The sequence below is a fragment of the Schistocerca piceifrons genome, chromosome 9, assembly GCF_021461385.2.
Source record: "Schistocerca piceifrons isolate TAMUIC-IGC-003096 chromosome 9, iqSchPice1.1, whole genome shotgun sequence".
NCBI classification, from domain to species: domain Eukaryota; kingdom Metazoa; phylum Arthropoda; class Insecta; order Orthoptera; family Acrididae; genus Schistocerca; species Schistocerca piceifrons.
Genome location: NC_060146.1, coordinates 26,250,272 through 26,269,462, shown reverse-complemented (window position 1 = coordinate 26,269,462; position 19,191 = coordinate 26,250,272). Strand labels below are relative to the sequence as shown.

The 19,191-nt window shown below is 40.1% G+C and overlaps 1 protein-coding gene across 1 annotated transcript in view; it reads left to right on the top strand.

Moving 5' to 3' along the window:
• The window catches only part of LOC124717243 (CWF19-like protein 2), a 186,068-nt gene that overhangs the window by 147,618 nt on the left and 19,259 nt on the right, over positions 1–19,191 (top strand). Inside the window, exon 13 of the mRNA XM_047244045.1 lies at positions 3,605–3,790. Coding sequence (XP_047100001.1) covers positions 3,605–3,790 — 186 coding nt within the window. The remainder of the gene's footprint in view (positions 1–3,604; positions 3,791–19,191) is intronic.

Below are 19,191 nucleotides of genomic sequence, written 5' to 3'. Positions count from 1 at the left end.
CACACAGTTAATCAAAAGTACATCCAGGATTTCAGGAGTCTGTTCGAGACCTAAAAGAGATACCGAAAGATAACTTGTATCAGTTTACTCGCATTAAAGACGTTCAATACGGGTACCATTCCAGACGTGACGACTGTCTCAGTACGCAACTCCATCCCCTGCCATAGACGTGTCAACATCTCACAGTTGCTAACAGCAATCGCATTAATTATCCTTCCTTGCAACACTTCCATATTAAGTGGCAGTGGAAGCAGGAACACATGATCGTTGACACAACCTGATAAGAAGAAATCGCGTGTAGTAAAGTCATGTGTCTGGAGTGAGGGTCTACTGAAGAAGAGGAGATTCCTCACAATGAAAAGCTCATTCATTTATGGTAGTGAGGTAATCATGAATGCCTGAAAGAAGGTGAGGTGGACCACCATCTTGCAAATGAAATCTCCAGAGTCTGGCTGATGGCTGCAGCAAGTCATGCTACACAGTTTTCTCTGCAAAGAAACGCAATCCATAAAGTTTTGAAGAGGACGCAGCACAAAATATGTTAATTTTACATGTGTCACAAATGAATTCCACAGTCTCATGTGGATATTCTGCGCCCTGGATGCACATTTTATGATGATTCATCTTTCCAGGCACATGAAATGTTGGCTCGTAATTATGATAATTCACCTTTCCAGACAAATGAAATGTTGGCTTCTCACTAAATACAAGTAATTGGGCAAAGTTGTAACTGTCTGTGATACGTCGTTTTCTCTGATGAAGAAAGCTTCTACGCATGTGGGAAGCTTAATCAGCACAACATTCACGTCTAAAGTTTGGAAAACTCCCACATTTTCCTGGCACGTGTCAGAGACACTGGAAAGATGATTCATGGAGCAAACAGTAAGAGGATATGTTTATCTGGACATGCTAGAGCAATTTGTTGTCCCTTTGCTTCTTCCTCTTTAGCCAAATGTGATCTTCCAGCAGCATGGGTGGCCACATACTGGAGCTTACACGTTCGTGTCTTCATAGACTAAACTTTTAAACAGAGATGGACAGGATGTGATGGTTCAGCTGAGTGGCCACTCGAATCTCTGGGTACAACTCCTCTGGAGTTCTTCCTGTGGGGTTTGTGATAAAGCAGGTGGATTCCATCCAGCTGTTACATTTTTGATAATGCCAGGCCAAAATCATGAGAGCAATATAAAATAAAGAAGTTTATACAGTCAAATGGCAGAAATGTCACTCAAACAATGTGATCATTTATATGGCATGTGCACAGTACCAAAAATCTTGAATATTAATACAGGGCTCATCCAACTTAACTTTATTATCCCTTATATTCATTTGGATAATTAGAGTCCACTGGTGTGACTAGTTTACTTAAAAACTGTGCTAATTACAAAGACCAGGAACTTTGGTATTATTCATGTGTAAACATGTACCTGATTGCTAACTTTCTCATCAAGTAAATAAAAAAACACATGTAAAGAGTGGTACCATTTATACAGCTAATGTCGAAGGTATGCTACCAAACTCTGCCCTCATTTAGTTACATAGTCATCACTATTAATAGTTAAAACATTGTTACTAAAATAGAATACTATACAGTGTGTTTGAAAAAGAACTCCCTAGTTTTAAGGTGCCCTAGAATCTGTACAAAGTGACAAAATACTAGTTTGTGGTGTTTGATTCATCAACTCTCCAAGTTTGGCTCCCCTGCAGTTGGCAGGTCTGCTTGACCTTGAAACGGCACCAGTGCTGTTTTTTTCCTGTGTTCCCTCAGTTCAGCCCAAGTGTGTTTGCAGTGCAGTGCAGAGCAACTCAGCAACAATGTGTACTCACAGAAAGCACAGTGTCTTATTTGGCTTGTGAAAACTGAGTCAGTTATAACAGTGCAACATAATTTTATGTCAGTATGGTGGTGAACTACCTACAGCAAAAACTATCCGTCATTGGCTAAAGTCTTCCAAGGAAATCGGTAGTGTTTTAAAAGCAAAATCACCAGGTAGACTGAGAACTTCTGAAGATGTTGTTGAACAGGGGCTTGTGTTTTTCCAACAAGATGGTGCCCCACCTTACTACAGTAACCACGTGCGTGTGGCTCTTGACATTTACTTTCCAGGAAGGTGATAGGCAGGGCTGGCAAAGTACCTCGGACCCCGCAAAGCCCAGACTTAACCCCACTGAACTTTTTCTTTTTGGGTCACATAAAAAATGTGTACACTGAAAAGACCAGAGACATCAATCATTTACAGGAAAGAATCGTCGCGGCGGTAAGGACAGTTGGTGAATATATGGCGAGAGAAGTGGAATATCGTCCCGACGTGTGCCAGGCAACAAATGGATCCCACGTTGTCAAACACCCTGTATTTTGGCAAACTACACAGCATAATTCTGTAGCAGTTATTACTGTATCTAAAAATTCACATTCAGAAGAATGTACCTCCATTGTTCACTTAATCAGAAATGTAAATGTTAAAAAGTGAACAACATAGATAATTGTTGTTATAAGTATTGTACTTTTATAAAAGAGAAGCTTTTGGAAGCCATTTTAGTCAGCGTATGGAAGGTTATGGTATGAGCATGATCTGTGCCCAGTATAGTGTACAATATTCGCAGACGAGTTAGCACAAATCACAAGTCGTAAAATGTGCGGAGTTTTATCAAAATTTTGCCTCCAGGAAATCATTCTGTAATTTAGTGGCTGTTCAGTGATTAATTGGACAGTGAATGTGTAATTATTATTGGGGACTGTGCCGAACTTCAATAATGTTCACTGTAACAATAGATTCAGACTATAAACGTTACTACCATCGATAGTTACCTACAGTGCACACTGTTTTCATATTGATTTGACTGTTAGACTACAAAGACAGTGATTTAAGAGCTTAATCCAGTGACTGTGTAAATTATACATGTTTGCCACATGAGAACTGTTATGAATAGTCATGTCTGTGTTAGTTTGCTGTACTCAAAGAGACAACTATTAGACATCAACTGAGTGTATTATGTGGCTAACTGACTCTTTGTGCATAACTATGATATTTGAGAGACAGTCTGGCCATAAACTGTAGTTATTCAACACCAAAGGGCAATTAAAGTGTTTGAGCTGTAACGTCAGTGTAGAGTACATCATTGACAATAGCCATCTTTCGACAATCACTTTTCAGTCAGATTTGACAGAGGTGCAGCAGCTACTGGAGGCATCTTAGCACAGGCAAAGACACTTATGTTACAGGTTATGTGAAAGACACTGTGTACGTCTCATCTGTGTGTGATGTTGGTGATCTCATAGAAGAATTATGGATGTAATTCCTCCATCATCCCAGACGTGCTTTTGCACACAGGGGTTGAGATAGAGTTTCGTCTAGACATTTTACAGTTTTGTGTAGACATTTTACGGGTTACACAAGAAGCCCATGCTGAAGTGTATTAATTTTTGTAGAACGCTTTTTGAGTTACTTCAGATGGTGCCTCAAACAGCAGGTATCTGTGTCTCATAGTTTCTTAATTGCATTTGGAAATTGGGGAGTTTTAATGTGGAAACCCAACATTATGGCAAGCTGGATCGGAAAGTGGAAGAAGGCTGACCATGCTGTACTGTATAAAACTTTTGCAGAAAGCCATCATGGAGTGCGAGATGGAGTGGTCGATGAACAAGAAGCTGGTGGACCTGGACGGCAGCAAGAATGTTCGGCGTGCCATTCCCAGAGGACTGCCGTACTTTTGGGTGGGGTTCGGCAATGAAGACAAGTTTGCACACATTATTGAAGATGAGAAGCATTTCCCCAAGAATTTTGCTCAGGTTAGTGGCTATTACTAAAGGAGAATCTCTTATGTCTGTTATTACTATACATCACACTGTGTCATGTAGTTAATTATGTTCATGGGTAGTTTGGAAAATTGAATTCTTTCTAACTCTCAGACTTAAAGCGGAATATAGTGATCCCATTTCCAGAAAAGATGGATGCTGACAGGTATGAATATTATCAAACCATCAGTTTAATAAGTCACAGATAAATTATTTATAGAATAATGCGAAGTCTTGTAAAAGCTGATCTTGTGGAAGGTAAGTTTGGGTTTTGGAGAAATGTAGGGACACATAAGACGTTGGAACAAATGATACCTGTCATCTAGGCTCTGAGGTCGTACTTCACAGTCATTCCAGCGACTGGCAGAGAAGGTTGAGAAGACCAACCTTGTGTGTGGAGTTTCAACACAGCTGACATTTTGCAGCATTGTCCCCAGAACTATCGTGGCCTTGGGTTGTGAGTCGAGTGGAAGAACTGAACCAGAGACTTGAAAAGTTCTGTGAGAAGCTAGGCTGCAACTTCCTGGACTTGAGCCACGGTGCTTTGAACTGTAGGGACCCCCTAAATGGGCCGGGTATGCACTACTCATCAGAGGTTGCTACTCACGTAGCTGACTGTGTATGGGATGCACACAGTGGTTCTTTATATTAGGCAACTATCCGTCCAATCCATATAATGATAGCTATTGGAAACCCGGAAGTATGAAAGAGATTCCTCTGTACTCGTATTTAAGTACTGGCATTGTAAGGAGGTGCGAATAATGTGGATTATTTTGAGATGTGTTGTTGGCAGACACTTTCTCCAGTAGCAATTTACGCGTCTTGAGTTCCCACCTCCACTGTCTCTAACTGTGATTACTACTGTAATATTCTAAATTGATTGATATATTACCTTTCCTTTGAACAGAGTGATATTTACCTCTTCTTCCTTGAAAAAAAGATGCACTGTCCATGTCCGTGATAAAGAATAAAGTGTGATACAATCATACAATCATAAATAATATTATCTTGTGTCCAGAAGTTTGCTGTCTACTGCGTCTCCAGGTATCGTTTTCAGGCTGAAGCAATTTAGAAATGAAAGAAGTTGCCTCCCTTTCCAGAAGGTATATTGTAAAAACTTTTACACAAATATACATATTGTTGTCTGACATACACACAGTATGTCCACCCAGAATCATGGAGGGAAGAGACTGATAATTGAAGAGTGAAAAAAATTAATCTCATCGTAAGGAAAAAATGGAGTACAGATATATGTCCATCTATCTTTTCGTACATGTCTCTTTTTGGTGCAGGCATGTTTATATTGCATCTGTCCCTGACACAGTGTTCTGATACTTATGAGGGTCACTCCAAAAGAAATCGATACTATTTTTTTTTTTTTAAATCCATATTTTATTCTACATGTTTGAAAGTTTTACATTGTGTAGTTACATCCTTTAGGAACAATATTTTCATTTCTCCACATAATTTCCATCCCTCTCAACTGCCTTACACCATCTTGGAACCAGTGCCTGTATACCCGCACGGTAAAATTCTGGACCAACCTGTTGGAGCCACTATTTGGCAGCGTGCACAAAGGAGTCATCATCTTCAAACCTTGTTCCACGAAGAGAGTCTTTCAGTTTCCCAAAGAGATGATAGTCACATGGAGCCAGGTCAGGACTGTAAGGCGGGTGTTTCAGTGTTGTCCATTCATGTTTTGTGATCGCTTCCATGCCTTTTTGACTGACATGTGGCCGTGCATTGTTGTGCAACAGCAAAAATCCTGCTTTTGCCAATGCGGTCGAACACGACTCAGTCGAGATTGAAGTTTGTTCAGTGTCGTCACATATGCATCAGAAGTTATGCTGGTTCCACTTGGCATGATGTCCATAAGCAAGAGTCCTTCATAATCAAAAAACACCGTAGCCATAACTTTTCCAGCTGAAGGTGTGGTTTTGAATTTTTTTTTCTTGGGTGAATTTGTATGATGTCACTCCATTGATTGTCTCTTCATCTCTGGTGAAAAATGATGGAGCCATGTTTCATCACCTGTCACAATTCTTCCATGAAATTCATCTCCACCATTCTCATACTGTTCCAAAAGTTCGCTGCATACCGTTTTTCTTGTTTGTTTGTGAGCCACTGTCAACATCCTGGGAACCCACCTGGCACAAACCTTTTTTAACGCCAACACTTTCTGTATTCTGCAAACACTTCCTTCCCCTATCCCAACGTAGTGTGACAATTCGTTCACTGTGATGCGTCTGTCAGCAGTCACCAATTCGTTAACTCTCTGCACATTGTCTGGAGTGTGTGCAGTACGAGGCCTGCCACTGCGAGGACAATCCTCAATATTGCCATGCCTGCTTTCATCACGTAACCTGCTTGCCCACCGACTAACTTTGCTGCGATTGACAGCAGCATCTCCATACACCTTTTTCAACCTCTTGTGGATGTTTTCCACTGTCTCGTTTTCACAGCACAGGAATTCTATGACAGCACGTTGCTTCTGACGAACGTCAAGTGTAGCAGCCATCTTGAAGACATGCTGTGATGACACCACTCACGGGAACAGGTTGAACTAAGTTTGAAAACAAGTGAGTAGGATGTATCTACACACTGTAAAACTTTCACACATGCAGAATGAAAACTGTAGTTTTACAAAAATAGTGTGCATTTCTTTTGGAGTGACCCTCGTATTAAATGGCATATACTTTATGACTAAAGCAAAATAAGATCTGTCGCACCTCCCACAGGCAAGAGTATTAAAATCTTAATTGTAAACTGCGAAAGCATTCACAACGAAGTGCCAGAGTTTGAAGTGGTTTGAAGTGTTCATGAAAAGCAGTGAAGCTCACATAATACTATGTACAGAAAGCTGCTTGAAACCTCAAATTGATAGTAATGAGATTTTCAGGGAACATTTAAGAGTACATCGAAAGGATAGGCAAATGAGAAATGGAGGTGGCATATTTGTCACAGTAGATAAGAAACTCGTATCCACCGAGATAGAAATTGAAGCTGTGAAATTGTTTGGGCAAGACTCCATAACAGGAGTGGGCATAAAATGATAATTGGATACTTCTATTTCCCACTAGACTCATCTCCTGATATAACAGAAAACTTTACAGAAAGCCTCAGTTCACCTGTACGTAAGTTCCCCAGTCATAGTGTAATCATTGGCGGAGACTTAAATTGTCCAAAAATTTATTGCAAAGATTACAGTTTTGTTAGTGGGGGGTACCATAAGATGTCCTGTCAAACATTACTAAATCCCTTCTCTCAAAACTACCTAGAACAAATAGTTAGGGACGCTACTTATGATGGAAATATATTGGATCTAATGGCAACAAATAGAGCTCAACTCTTTGAGGATGTCCACATCAAAAATGGTATCAGTGACCATGATGTGGTTGTGGTAACAATGATTATGTTCAGTAAACTTGATAAAACATCATTAGTGTCATGTCTCAATGAGGAATTTGAAACTTTCAGTGCAGGGCAGGAGCATGTAGAGGAAATATGGTACAAATTTAAAAGAATAGGTGACCATGCACTGGAAAGATGTGTACCCAGTAGAACAGTTCGTAATGGGAGGGAACCTCCTTGGTGTACTGTCACTGTAAAGGAACTTGTAAAGAAACAGAGATTACTGCATAATAGATGTTATACAAATCGTAGAGCTATAAATAGGAGATGCTGAATGAAAGGCATTTACCTGTCAAGAGATCAGTGTGTGGTGCCTTCAGTGACTACCGTAGTAGAATATTGTCAGATGATCTTTCACAGAACCCAAATAAATTCTGATCATACGTAAAGGCTGTTAGGGGCATCAAAGTTAGTGTCCAGTCCCAAACGAATGAGACAGGAACTGAAATTCCTCGATAGCAGAGCAAAAGCAAAAATGCTTAACTCAATTTTCAGATGTTCCTTTTCAAAGGAAAACCAAGGAGAACTGGCCCAATTTAATCCTTGTACCACTGAAAAGATGAGTGAAATCAGTAGTAGCGCCAGTGGTGTTGAGAAACAGCTCAAATTGTTAAAATTGAACAAAGCTCCAGGGTCCAATGGAATCTACATCTACATCGATACTCTGCAAATCACACGTAAGTGCCTGGCAGAGGGTTCATCAAACCACCTTCACAATAATTCTCTATTATTCCAATCTCGTACAGCATGTGGAAAAAAACAGAAACCTATACCTTCGGTGCGAGCTCTGATTTCCCTTATTTTATTATGGTGATGTAGATTGGCATCAAAAACATATTTTCGCATTCGAAGGAGAAAGTTGGTGAATGAAATTCCGTGAAAAGATTCCGATGCAACGAAAAATGCCTTTGTTTTAATTATGTCCTCCACCCCAATTTTTATATCATTTCAGTGACAGTCATGACCCTATTTCATGATGATACAAAATGTGCTGCCCTTGTTTGAACTTTCTCGATTTGCCCTGTCAGTCCTATCTGGTAAGGATCCCACACCATGCAACAATATTCTAAAAGAGGGCGGACAGGCTTAGCAGGGGGAGACTCTTTAGTAGATCTGTTACATTTTCTAAATGTCCTGCCATACAGATATCTTTTCTAAATCGTTTTGGTCTCCTGATGACTTTACTAGTCGATAAACAACAATGTCATCTGCAAACAACCTAAGATGGCTGCTCAAATCGTCTCCTAAATCATTTATATAGATGAAGAACAGCAAAGGGCCTATAACACTACCTTGAGGAATGCCAGAAACCACTTCTGTTTTACTCGATGACTTTCCATCAGTTACTATGAACTGTGATCTCTCTGACAGGAAATCACAAATCCAATAACATAACTGAGACAATATTCCATAAGCATGCAATTTCACTACAATCTGCTTGTGTGGTATAGTGTCAAAAGCCTTCTGAAAATCTAGAAATATGGCATCAATTTGAAATCCCTTGTTATTAGCATTCAACACTTCATGTGAGTAAAGATCTAGATGTGTTTCACAAGAAGATGTTTTCTTAATCATTGTTGACCTTGTATCAATAGACCGTTTCCTTCGAGGTAATTCGTAATGTTTGAACACAATATATATTCCAAAATCCTGCCCCATATCGACGTTAATGATATGGGCCTGTAATTTAGTGGACTACTACTACTACTACTACCTTTCTTGAATATTGGTGTAACCTGTACAACTTTCCAGTCTTTGGGTACGGATCTTTCATCGAACGAACGGTTGTATATGATTGTTAAATATGGAGCTATTGTATCAGCATACTCTGAAAGGAACCTAATTGGTATACAGCCCGGACCGGAAGACTTGCTTTTGTTATGTGATTTAAGTTGCTTCACTACTCCGAGGGTAACTACTTCTACGCTGCTCCTGTTGGCAACTGTTCTTGATTCAAATTCTGGAATATTTACTTCGTCTTCTTTGGTGAACAAATTTCAGAATGCTGTGTTTAGTAACTCTGCTTTGGTGGCGCTGTCGTCGATAGTATTTCCATTGCTATCGCACAGAAAAGGCATTGATTGTGTCTTGTTGCTAGCATACTTTACATATGACTAGAATCTCTTTGAATTTTCTGCCAGATTTTGAGACAGAGTTTCATTGTAGAAACTATTGTAAGCATCATGCATTGAAGTCCGTGCAAAATTTTGAGCTTCTGTAAAACATCGCCTGTCTTGTAGATTTTGCTTCTCTTTAATTTGGCATGTTTTTTCGTTGTTTCTACAACAGTGTTCTCACCCGTTTTGTATACCAAGGGGATAAGCTCCATTGTTTGTTAATCAGATTGTATACTGAATTTGCAGCTGGCTGAGTTAGCCCCTCTTCTGTCTATAATCTATTGCAGATCCCTTGAACAAGAAACTGTGCACAGTTCTTGGAAAAAAGGCACAGGCCACACCCGCCTACAAGACTACAAGAAGGGTAGTAGAAGTGATACACAAAACTCCATTCAGTACGCTTAATATCGATTTGTTGTAGAATCTTGGAACATATTTGTAGCTCAAACATAATGAGGTATCTTGAACAGAATGATCTCAGTGCATGGATTCCAAAAACATTGATCATGTGAAACCCTACATGCATATTTCCTACATGGCATTCTGAAAGCTTTGGATAAAGGCAATCATGTAGATGCAGTATTTCTTGATTTCCAAAAAAGCATTTGACTCAGCACCACATGTATGCTTGTTAAAAGTATGTTCATATGGGGTATCAATTGAAATTTGTGACTGGGTTGGGGACTTCTTGGTAAGGAGGATATACCATGATACCTTGAATGGAGATCTATCGCCAGGTGTAGAAGTAACTTCAGGTATGCCCCAGGCAAGTGGGTTGGGAATCTTGATGTTCATGTTGAATATTAATTATCAAAGTGGTGCAGAGATTACCAACTTACTGTAAATGGCCACAAATGTAAAACCATACACTTCTCAAAATGAAAAAATGTAGTATCATAAGAATATAATATCAATGAGCCATAGTTGGTATTAGTGAACTCATACAAATACCTGGATACAACACTTTGCAGGAATACGTAATGAAATGATTACATAAGCTCAGTTGAGGGTAAAGCAGGTGACAGACTTTGGTTTATTGTTAGAATACTGGGGAAGTGCAATCAATCTACAAAGGAGATTGTTTACATATCACTCGTGCTCAATTGTGTGGGACTGGTGCCAAATAGGACTAATGGAATATTGAATGTATGCAGAGAAGACCAGCATAAACAGTCACAGAATTATTTAAGACATGGGAGAGTGTCACAGAGATACCAAAGAAACTGAAAGGAAGACTCTTGAAAATAGATTAATCTATCCCAAGAAAATCTATTAATAAAGTTTCAAGCACACTTTAAATGATGACTAGGAACGTTTTGTGACATTTTATGAGTTCCTAACCAGGAACAAATTACATAGTTTCATCTGTGTGCTTTGATAGATTATTTTTTGAATTTCTCCATGTTAATTTAGTATTAACTAGACACAGTTCTCACATTTTCGTTTGTGTCCGAAAGTAAACTGATTTTGTGACATTTTACATGTTCCTGACCAGAAGGAAATTTAGTCTCATCTGTGTGCTTTGGTTGTTTTAGGTTTTGAATCTCTACATGTTAATGTAAGTTATTAGACACAGTTCTCGCTCTTTTGTGAGTGTCTACTGCAGAGTTTTGTAGCAGGTGTCGATAATCATTTGTGTGTCTGTATATTGTAGTTTTCCACTGTCTTTAGTATGGATTGGGATTGTGATTGCTGTGTGCAGATGTGAGCCGAGTTCGCTCTCAGCTCCAGGCTGTGATGGCTTCGGTTACACAGCCTGAGGCTGCAATGGCTGGGCATCATTGTTGTGGGCCAGCTGTGGGGACCAATGGACATCCAACATGACCCAGGAGTCCACTGATTGGTCCGCACCTTTGGCTAACCTAGTTACTGCTTGCATTGAGATTGACTCCTCACCAATGCTCAAAGTGGGAGGTCGCCTCTGGGCATGGCAGGTGGCAAAAGACTTCCCATGGGGCAAATGTAAGGCCTCCAAGTTATTCTGAAAAACATGTCCCAGGTGCTGTGTGTCGCTGACACTGTCCCACAGCCAGATGCAGTCACTTTTCCTGTCTCAGAGTAAACCTCTCAGCCTGCAAGATCAGGGCGGTCACAGAGGGTGGGATTATTGATAGTTGAGACCTCCAATGTTAGGCATGTTATGCGGCCCCTTAGGGAAATGGCTGTTAAGGAGAAGAAGAAAGCCAGTGAGCACTCTGTATGTATACTGAGTGTGAAGTCATTCGAGGTGTGGAATGGGTAATTCTGGATGCCATGAAAAGCACAGGTCGTAGTCAACTGCCGGTGATGGCTCACATTGTAGCAATCATGTGTGTTGCTTTGGATCAGAAGAGATTCTCTCTGGTTTCAAGCAACTATCAGAAGTGATAAAGGCTCCCAATCTTGTTTGCGAAATAAAAGCACAGCTAACCGCTTGCAGCATAGCTGACAGGACTATTTGCAGACCTCTGTTACAGATCCTAGTGGAGGATGTGAATTCAAGGCTTAGATGGTTCTGCAACTGTGTAGGCTACAGATTCCTCAACTTGCACCATAGGTTGGTGGGGTTTTGGGTTTTGCTAAATAGGTCAGGAATCCATTACACACAGGAGGTGGCTACATGGGTAGTGGGGGCTGTGTGGTGTGGGCTGCATGGTTTTTTAGATAAGAGGGTCTTGGGGAAACACAAAAACAGCTTCACTCTTAAAGAATGTGTAGGTTGAACACAGGAAGAACATAGATCTAGGGACCATCGGTATAACTGTTGTAAACTGTCATTATTCTGTTGGGAAAGTACCAGAGCTCCAAGCTCTAACAGAAAATACTGATGCTCAAATCGTTATAGGTGCTGAAAGCTGGCTAAAACTGGAGATAAGTTCAGCTGAAATTTTTGCGAAGGACCTAGTGGTATTCAGAAAGGATAAGCTAAACACGGTTATCGGTGGCGTGTTTGTTGCTGATAGAAGTAGTTTATCTTGTAATGAAATTAGGAACAAATAAACCTGAGCTAATAATGTACTGTAAACTCCCGAATCCTCCAAAAATAAACTAAGACTGTATCTAGTCAAAAAATCAGATAAAAATTTTCTTGATGCCTACCCGAGAGACAGTCTCCATTCCTTCCAAATTAACAGTGTAAGTGTAGACCAGATGTGGCTAAAGTTCAGATGAATATTATCAATAGCAATTGCGAAATTTATACCAAATAAACTAACAAATGCAGAGCTGATCCCACTTGGTACACAAAACAGGTCAGAACACTGTTGTAGAAACAATGAAAAAACATGTCAAATTTAAATGAACACAAAATCCCTGGGATTGGCAATCTTTTACTGAAGCTTGAAATTTAGCACAGACTTCAATGCGAGATGCTTATAATGGTTTCCACAACAAAACCTTGTCTCGATACCTGGCAGCAAATCCAAAGAGATTCTTGTAACATGTAAAGTATGTCAGCAGCAAGACACAATCAGTGCCTTCTCTGCATGATAGCAATGGAAATACTATTGATGACAGAGATGCTAAAGCAGAATTACTGAGCATGGCCTTCCGAAATTCCTTCACCAAAGAAGACTAGGTAAATATTCCAGAATTCGTATCAAGAACATGAGTAACTTAGAAGTAGATATCACAGGAGTAGAATTCAAATCATGAACAGCTGCCAACATGAGTAACTTAGAAGTAGATATCCCCAGAGTACTGAGGCAACTTAAATCATTTAATAAAAGCGAGTCTTCCAATCCAGACTGTACCAATTAGGTTGCTTTCAGAGTATGCTGATGCAATAGTTCCATACTTAACAATCCTATACAACTGCTCGCTCAACAAAAGACCCATACCAAAAGACTGGAAAGTTGCACTGGTCACACCAGTACTAAAGAAAGTCAATAGAAGTAATCCGCTAAAGTACACGCCCATATCATTAATGTCGATGCGCAACAGGGTTTTGGAACATATATTGTGTTTGAACATTATGAATTACCACAAAGAGAAATGTTTAACACAGATTTAGGAAACATCGTTCTTGTGTAACACAACTAGCTCTTTATTCACACGAAGTGTTGAGTGCTATCCACAAAGGATTTTTAAATTGATTCTGTATTTCTAGATTCCCAGAAAGCTTTTGACACCATACCTCACAAGCAGCTTCTAATCAGATTGTGTGCTAATGGAATATCATCTTAGTTATGCGACTGGATTCATGATTTCCTGTCAGAGGGCTCACAGTTCATAGTAACTGATGGAAAGGAATTGAGTAAAACAAGTGATTTCTGGTGTTCCCCAAGGTAGTGTTATAGGCCCTCTGCTGTTCCTTATTTATACAAATGATTCAGGAGACAATCTGAGCAGCTTCTTAGGTTGTTAGCAGATCGTTTACTGCCTAGTAAAGTCACCAGAAAATTTCAAAACAATTTGCAAAAGATAGCTTAATGGTGCAAAAAATGGCAACTGACCTGAAATAATGAGAAGTGTGAGGTCATCCATATGAGTGCTAAAATGAATCCGTTAAACTTCGGTTACATGGTAAATGAGTCAAACCTAAAGGTCACAATGTCAACTAAATACGTAGGAATTACAATTACAAACAACTTAAATTGGAAAGAACACACAGAAAATGTTGTGGGGAAGGTGAACTAAAGATTATGATTTATTGGCAAACACTTGGAAGATTCAATAGATCCACTAAAGAGACTACCTACACCACACTTGTCTGTCCTAGTTTGGAGTACTGCTGCATGGTGTGGAACCCTTACCTGCTAGGATCAACAGAGTACATTGAAAAAGTTCAAAGGAGGGGAGCACGTTTTACATTATCAAGAAATAAGGGAAAGAGTGTCACAGTATTTGGGGTGGATGTCATCAAAACAGTTGTGTTTGTCATTGCAGCAGAATTTTTTTGTAAAATTTGAATCACCAACTTTCTCCTCTGAGTGTGAAAATATTTTGCTGATGCTGACTTACATAGGGAGAAATGATCATCATAATAAAGTAAGAGCTTGCATGGAAAGATATTGGTGGTTGTTTTTTCCGTGTGCTGTTCGAAAGTGGAATAATAGAGAATTATTGTGATGATGCTTTGATGAAATCTCTGCCAGGCACTTACGTGTGATTTGCAGAGTATTCATGTAGATGTAGATGTAGAATATACTACAGTCCCCAATGCATTGCTCGCGTAGGGATCATGAGTATGAGATTAGAATAAATACTGCACACACAGAGGCATTCAAACAATCATTCTTCCCTCACTTCAAATGTGAATGGAACAGGAAGAAACCCTAATGATTGGTACAATAGGACGTACCCTCTACCATGCACCTTACAGTGGTTTGCAGAGTACAGATGTAGCTGCAGAAGTAGTAAGGGAAGCATTCATTAAGTAGAGAGAGAGAGAGAGAGAGAGAGAGAGAGACAGGGTACTAAACTATTTCCCGTATTATTCAGTCTGTGCATTGAGAAAGCAGCAAATTAAATCAAGGAAGAATTTGGAAAGGGACTTAAAGTATGGTAAGAAGAAATGAAAACATTCAGTTTTGCAAATTATATTGTAATTCTGTCAAAAGTAGGAGAAGATTTCGAAGATTTGTGGAATGGAATGAATTGTGTCTTGAAAAGAGGTTATAAGCCAAATGTCAACAAAAGTAAAATTAGGATAATGAACTGTTGTCAGATTAAATTACAACACTGAGGGAATTAAATTAGAGATTGAAACACTAAAAAGTGTTAGATAAGTTTTGATATGGGCAACATATTTGTTGATGTGTATGTGCAGGTTTTCTCATAAAATATGTAGCTTGAAAGTCTCCTTTGTCAGCATGTGTAAGCTGGTGATGACTGTACGTTAGGCCACTGAAAATTTGTTCCACAATGACCAGTGAACCTGGCTGCATGTCCGAAAGTCGTTCAAGCAAATTTATTGATGAATGATGAAGTGTAGAGGATATGCACTGTATTAAAAAAAAAGTGTCTCTGAAAAGGAGAGATTTGTTAACATCAAATAAAAATATGTTCATGAGTTTTGTCTGGAGTGCAGTCTTGTGCTAAAATGAAATATGGACAGTAAGCAATTCAGGCAAGAATAGAATAGGGGTTTTGAAATGTGGTGCTAAAATGAATGCTGAAGATTAAGTGGATAGATCGAATAACTGGTGAAGGGGTACTGAATCAAACTGGGCAGGGAAAAAATAAATAAATAAATAAATAAAAAATGGTGCAACGTGACTACAAGAAGAGATCAGATGATAGAACATATCCTGAGACATAAAGGAATTGTCAGTGTGGTAATTGGGGAGGAGGGGAGGGGGGGGGGGGGGGGGAGTAAAAACTGTGGAGAGAATGGAAGGAGCTGTTGAGAGGAGAAGATTGTGGGCTAGGTTTAAAATCTGATACCTGTCGGAGATTTTATTATCGAAGATTTTCATGGCAGCATATTGAACTCCTTCCTGAGCCATTGACAACTCTAGTAATGCATAATGAAGGCCATTGTTTTCTTCTAGGATTGTAGTTGTGGGCATCGCTGTTCTTGTCACATTGTGGTGCAGTGTTTTTGACAAACTTTCATTAGTGAGTATACATATTCTGAAGGAGTAATTAGAATACCCAATTCCAGTAAGAGTAAATACAAGAAGTTTGTAGGCAAACACTACGTATTCTTCTCTCTGCTCACTTTTGTTTTATCAGTACTTTGTTTATAAGTGATGAGGTACCCCAGAATATTATGCAGTAATATATTAATGAGAGGATATATGCAAAATATCTAACATATTAATTTATTTGTTTTCAAAACTAGTCATTATATTATGCTGAACTTAACTGTTTAAGCACCTCAGTAAATATTTCTTATAGTTAAGAGTTTCGTCAATATGTGTACCAAAATATTCGCAGTAGCCATCCCTATTTTTTTTGTGCCTGTTCGTATGCTATGTTGTTGTTTGTGTTATTCAGTTTTTTGTTTCGTCCAGAACTGAGAATACTGTGGGGAGAATCCATTTTCAGAGAACCACTTAATAATTCTTTCAGAAAAATTGTTAGTAACTTTTCTGTTGATGTCTCTCTAGCAGGATTAAATATTAATTTTTTGTCTTCTCCTAAAATGTACTGGCTCTGCTTAATGTATGTTATGTGGAAGGTCATCCATGTACATGAGGGTAAAGAGTAGAAACAAAAATTGAAACCTGTGGGAATCCCTTTGTGATTTATCCTCAGCGGATGGGCTGTTCCCTGCGGTATTTGATAAACGTTCAGAGATGTAATTAGTGTAATAGTTCTTATACTGATGTGTATGGATTGCATATTACTGACTTGCTTATTTGGAGTGTATCTCCTCTCATGATATCTTCTTTCTTCCTTTCACGGGCTTTGTCCTCAGCACAGTTTGGCCTATGTCGGAGATGGAAATCTTGCATGTCCGTGTCCAACAAGCTGCCGAATAACAGATCTCACTCTTTGAAGACAATCATATATTCTTCCAACTTGTACAACTTTAGGACACCCATATACAGGTGTCTGCAATTTCGATTTGCCACTTACATTAAATGCTCTAAATTTGTAGACGGCTCAGTGTAAATGCTCTATCATACTTCAAAGCAAACTAACTATCTGCTCTCTTTCACGACATTGTCCATTGTCACGGTGTGCGCTATTTGACGACAAACAGCTTGTTTCCAAGGCAGGGGCACAGCTGCACAGAGTAATCTCCAAACTGGCAGGTCACACAAAGCGTGACCACACTGCCACCCCTTCTCGGATCACAGTCATTAACATGGACAAAAAACACAAATTCTCTGCACAAAAGGTTATCCAACTCCCCAAACCTACTAATAAAAATTAACTGTATGTTTGGTGATCATCATTTGTCAGTACTACACTGTGGTGATGAAAGTGGTAGCGGTGTGCACACATGCAGGTGGCAGTGTGTGTCGCACACACGAGGTGTAAAAGAGCAGTGCATTGGCAGAGTTGTCATTCTCAGGTGATTCACACGAAAAGGTTTCTGGCGTGATCATGGCCACACAGTGGGAATTAACAGATACTGATCACGGATTGGTAGTTGGAGTTGGACGCGAAGGACATTCCGTTTGAGAAATGATTAGCGAATTTAATATTCTGAGATCCACAGTGTCAAAGGGTGTGCCAAGTTTGTGTACAGTTGTCAGTGCTAACATACAAGCAGCACTGCAGGAAATAAGTGCAGAAATCAATGCAGGATGTATGACGAATGTAGTGACTTGGCAAGACAGCCAAGCCACTCGGAGGTAGCCGAAAGGCACGTGTTAAGCTCACGCAGGCTGGCGTGAGGTCTGGAACATTACAAGGAAATGAGAACTTAGACAAACGGATGCAGTTGCTGTAATACTTAACTTTAATCCACAATTGTAGAACATCTCTCTTGACTGTACATGCTTTAAGATAAATATCAAATGCTATGGCGCCTTGCTGGGTCGTAGCAAATGATGTAGCTGAAGGCTATGCTAACTATCGTCTCGGCAAATGAGAGCGTATTTGTCAGGGTTGCATCGCTAGCAAAGTCGACTGTACAACTGGGGCGAGTGTTAGTAAGTCTCTCTAGACCTGCCGTGTGGTGGCGCTCGGTCTGCAATCACTGACAGTGGCGACACACGGGTCCGGCGTATACTAACGGACCGCGGCCGATTTAAAGGCTACCACCTAGCAAGTGTGGTGTCTGGCGGTGACGCCACAACGAATGTATCCGTTAGGACACTCTCACAACTTTTGGCATTTATTGGGCTACGGCAGTCGGTGTTTATCGGGCTACGGCAGCAAATGACCGATGTGAGTGCCTTTGCTAACAGCATCGCTGGCAGAACCTCTCCTGAGCTTGTAACCGTATCGGTTGGACCCTAGATGACTGGAAAGCCATGGCTTGCTCAGGTAAAACCCAGTTTCAGTTGGTAAGAATTGATGGTAGGGTTGGAGTGTGGTGCTGACCCCACGAAACCGAGGACCCGAGTTGCCAATAAGGCACTGTGCAAGCTGATGGTGGGTCCATAATGGTGTGTGCTGTGTTTACAAGGAATGGACTGGATCCTCTGGTCCAACTGAACCCATCACTGACAACATATGTCATTTACAGCCACTCGTAGACTGCACGTTGGCAAACAACGGAATGTTTATGGATGACAATACGCCACATCAAGGGACCACAATTATTTGTGATTGGTTTGAAGAACGTTCTGGACAATTCGAGCAAATGATTTGGCAACTCATCGAACAATCGTGGGACGTAAGCGAGAGGTCAGTTTGTGCTCAAAATCCTGCGCCGGCAACACTCTCGCAGTTATGGACAGCTGTAGAGGCGGCACGGCTCGGTATTTCTCCAGGGGACTTGCAGTGACTCGTCGAGTCCACGACATGTTGAATTGCTGCACTACACTGGGAAAAGGAGATATAACACAATATTAGGAGGTCTCACGTGACTTTTTACATCCCAGTGTACATCATTGTGCAACACATCAGTTCACTGAAGCTGTATGTTACACCTCACCGCTAAAATTTTCTCTGCTCGCAGCATTGTTTGAATTATTCAGCACAAATGTAAGCAATCTCTTTCTCTCGGACGAACCCCAATTTCAGTCGGTAAGAACTGATGGCAGGGTTCGAGTGTGGTGCTGACGCCAAGTTGTCAACGAGGCACTGCACTGCGCAAGCTGATGGTGGCTCCATAATGGTGTGTGCTGTGTTTACAAAGAATGGACTGTGCTATTAGCACAGCTCAAACCGGTTGCATGTAAAACTGTCACATTCACGTAAAAGAGGAATACGATTCGTACAAACACTTTGGGCAGATCACAAGTACTTTTATTTAAGTGTGGCTTTTCCTTAAGTATATTATGTTCCCAAATATTTGGTAAAAAAGATGTCAGTGAGGAA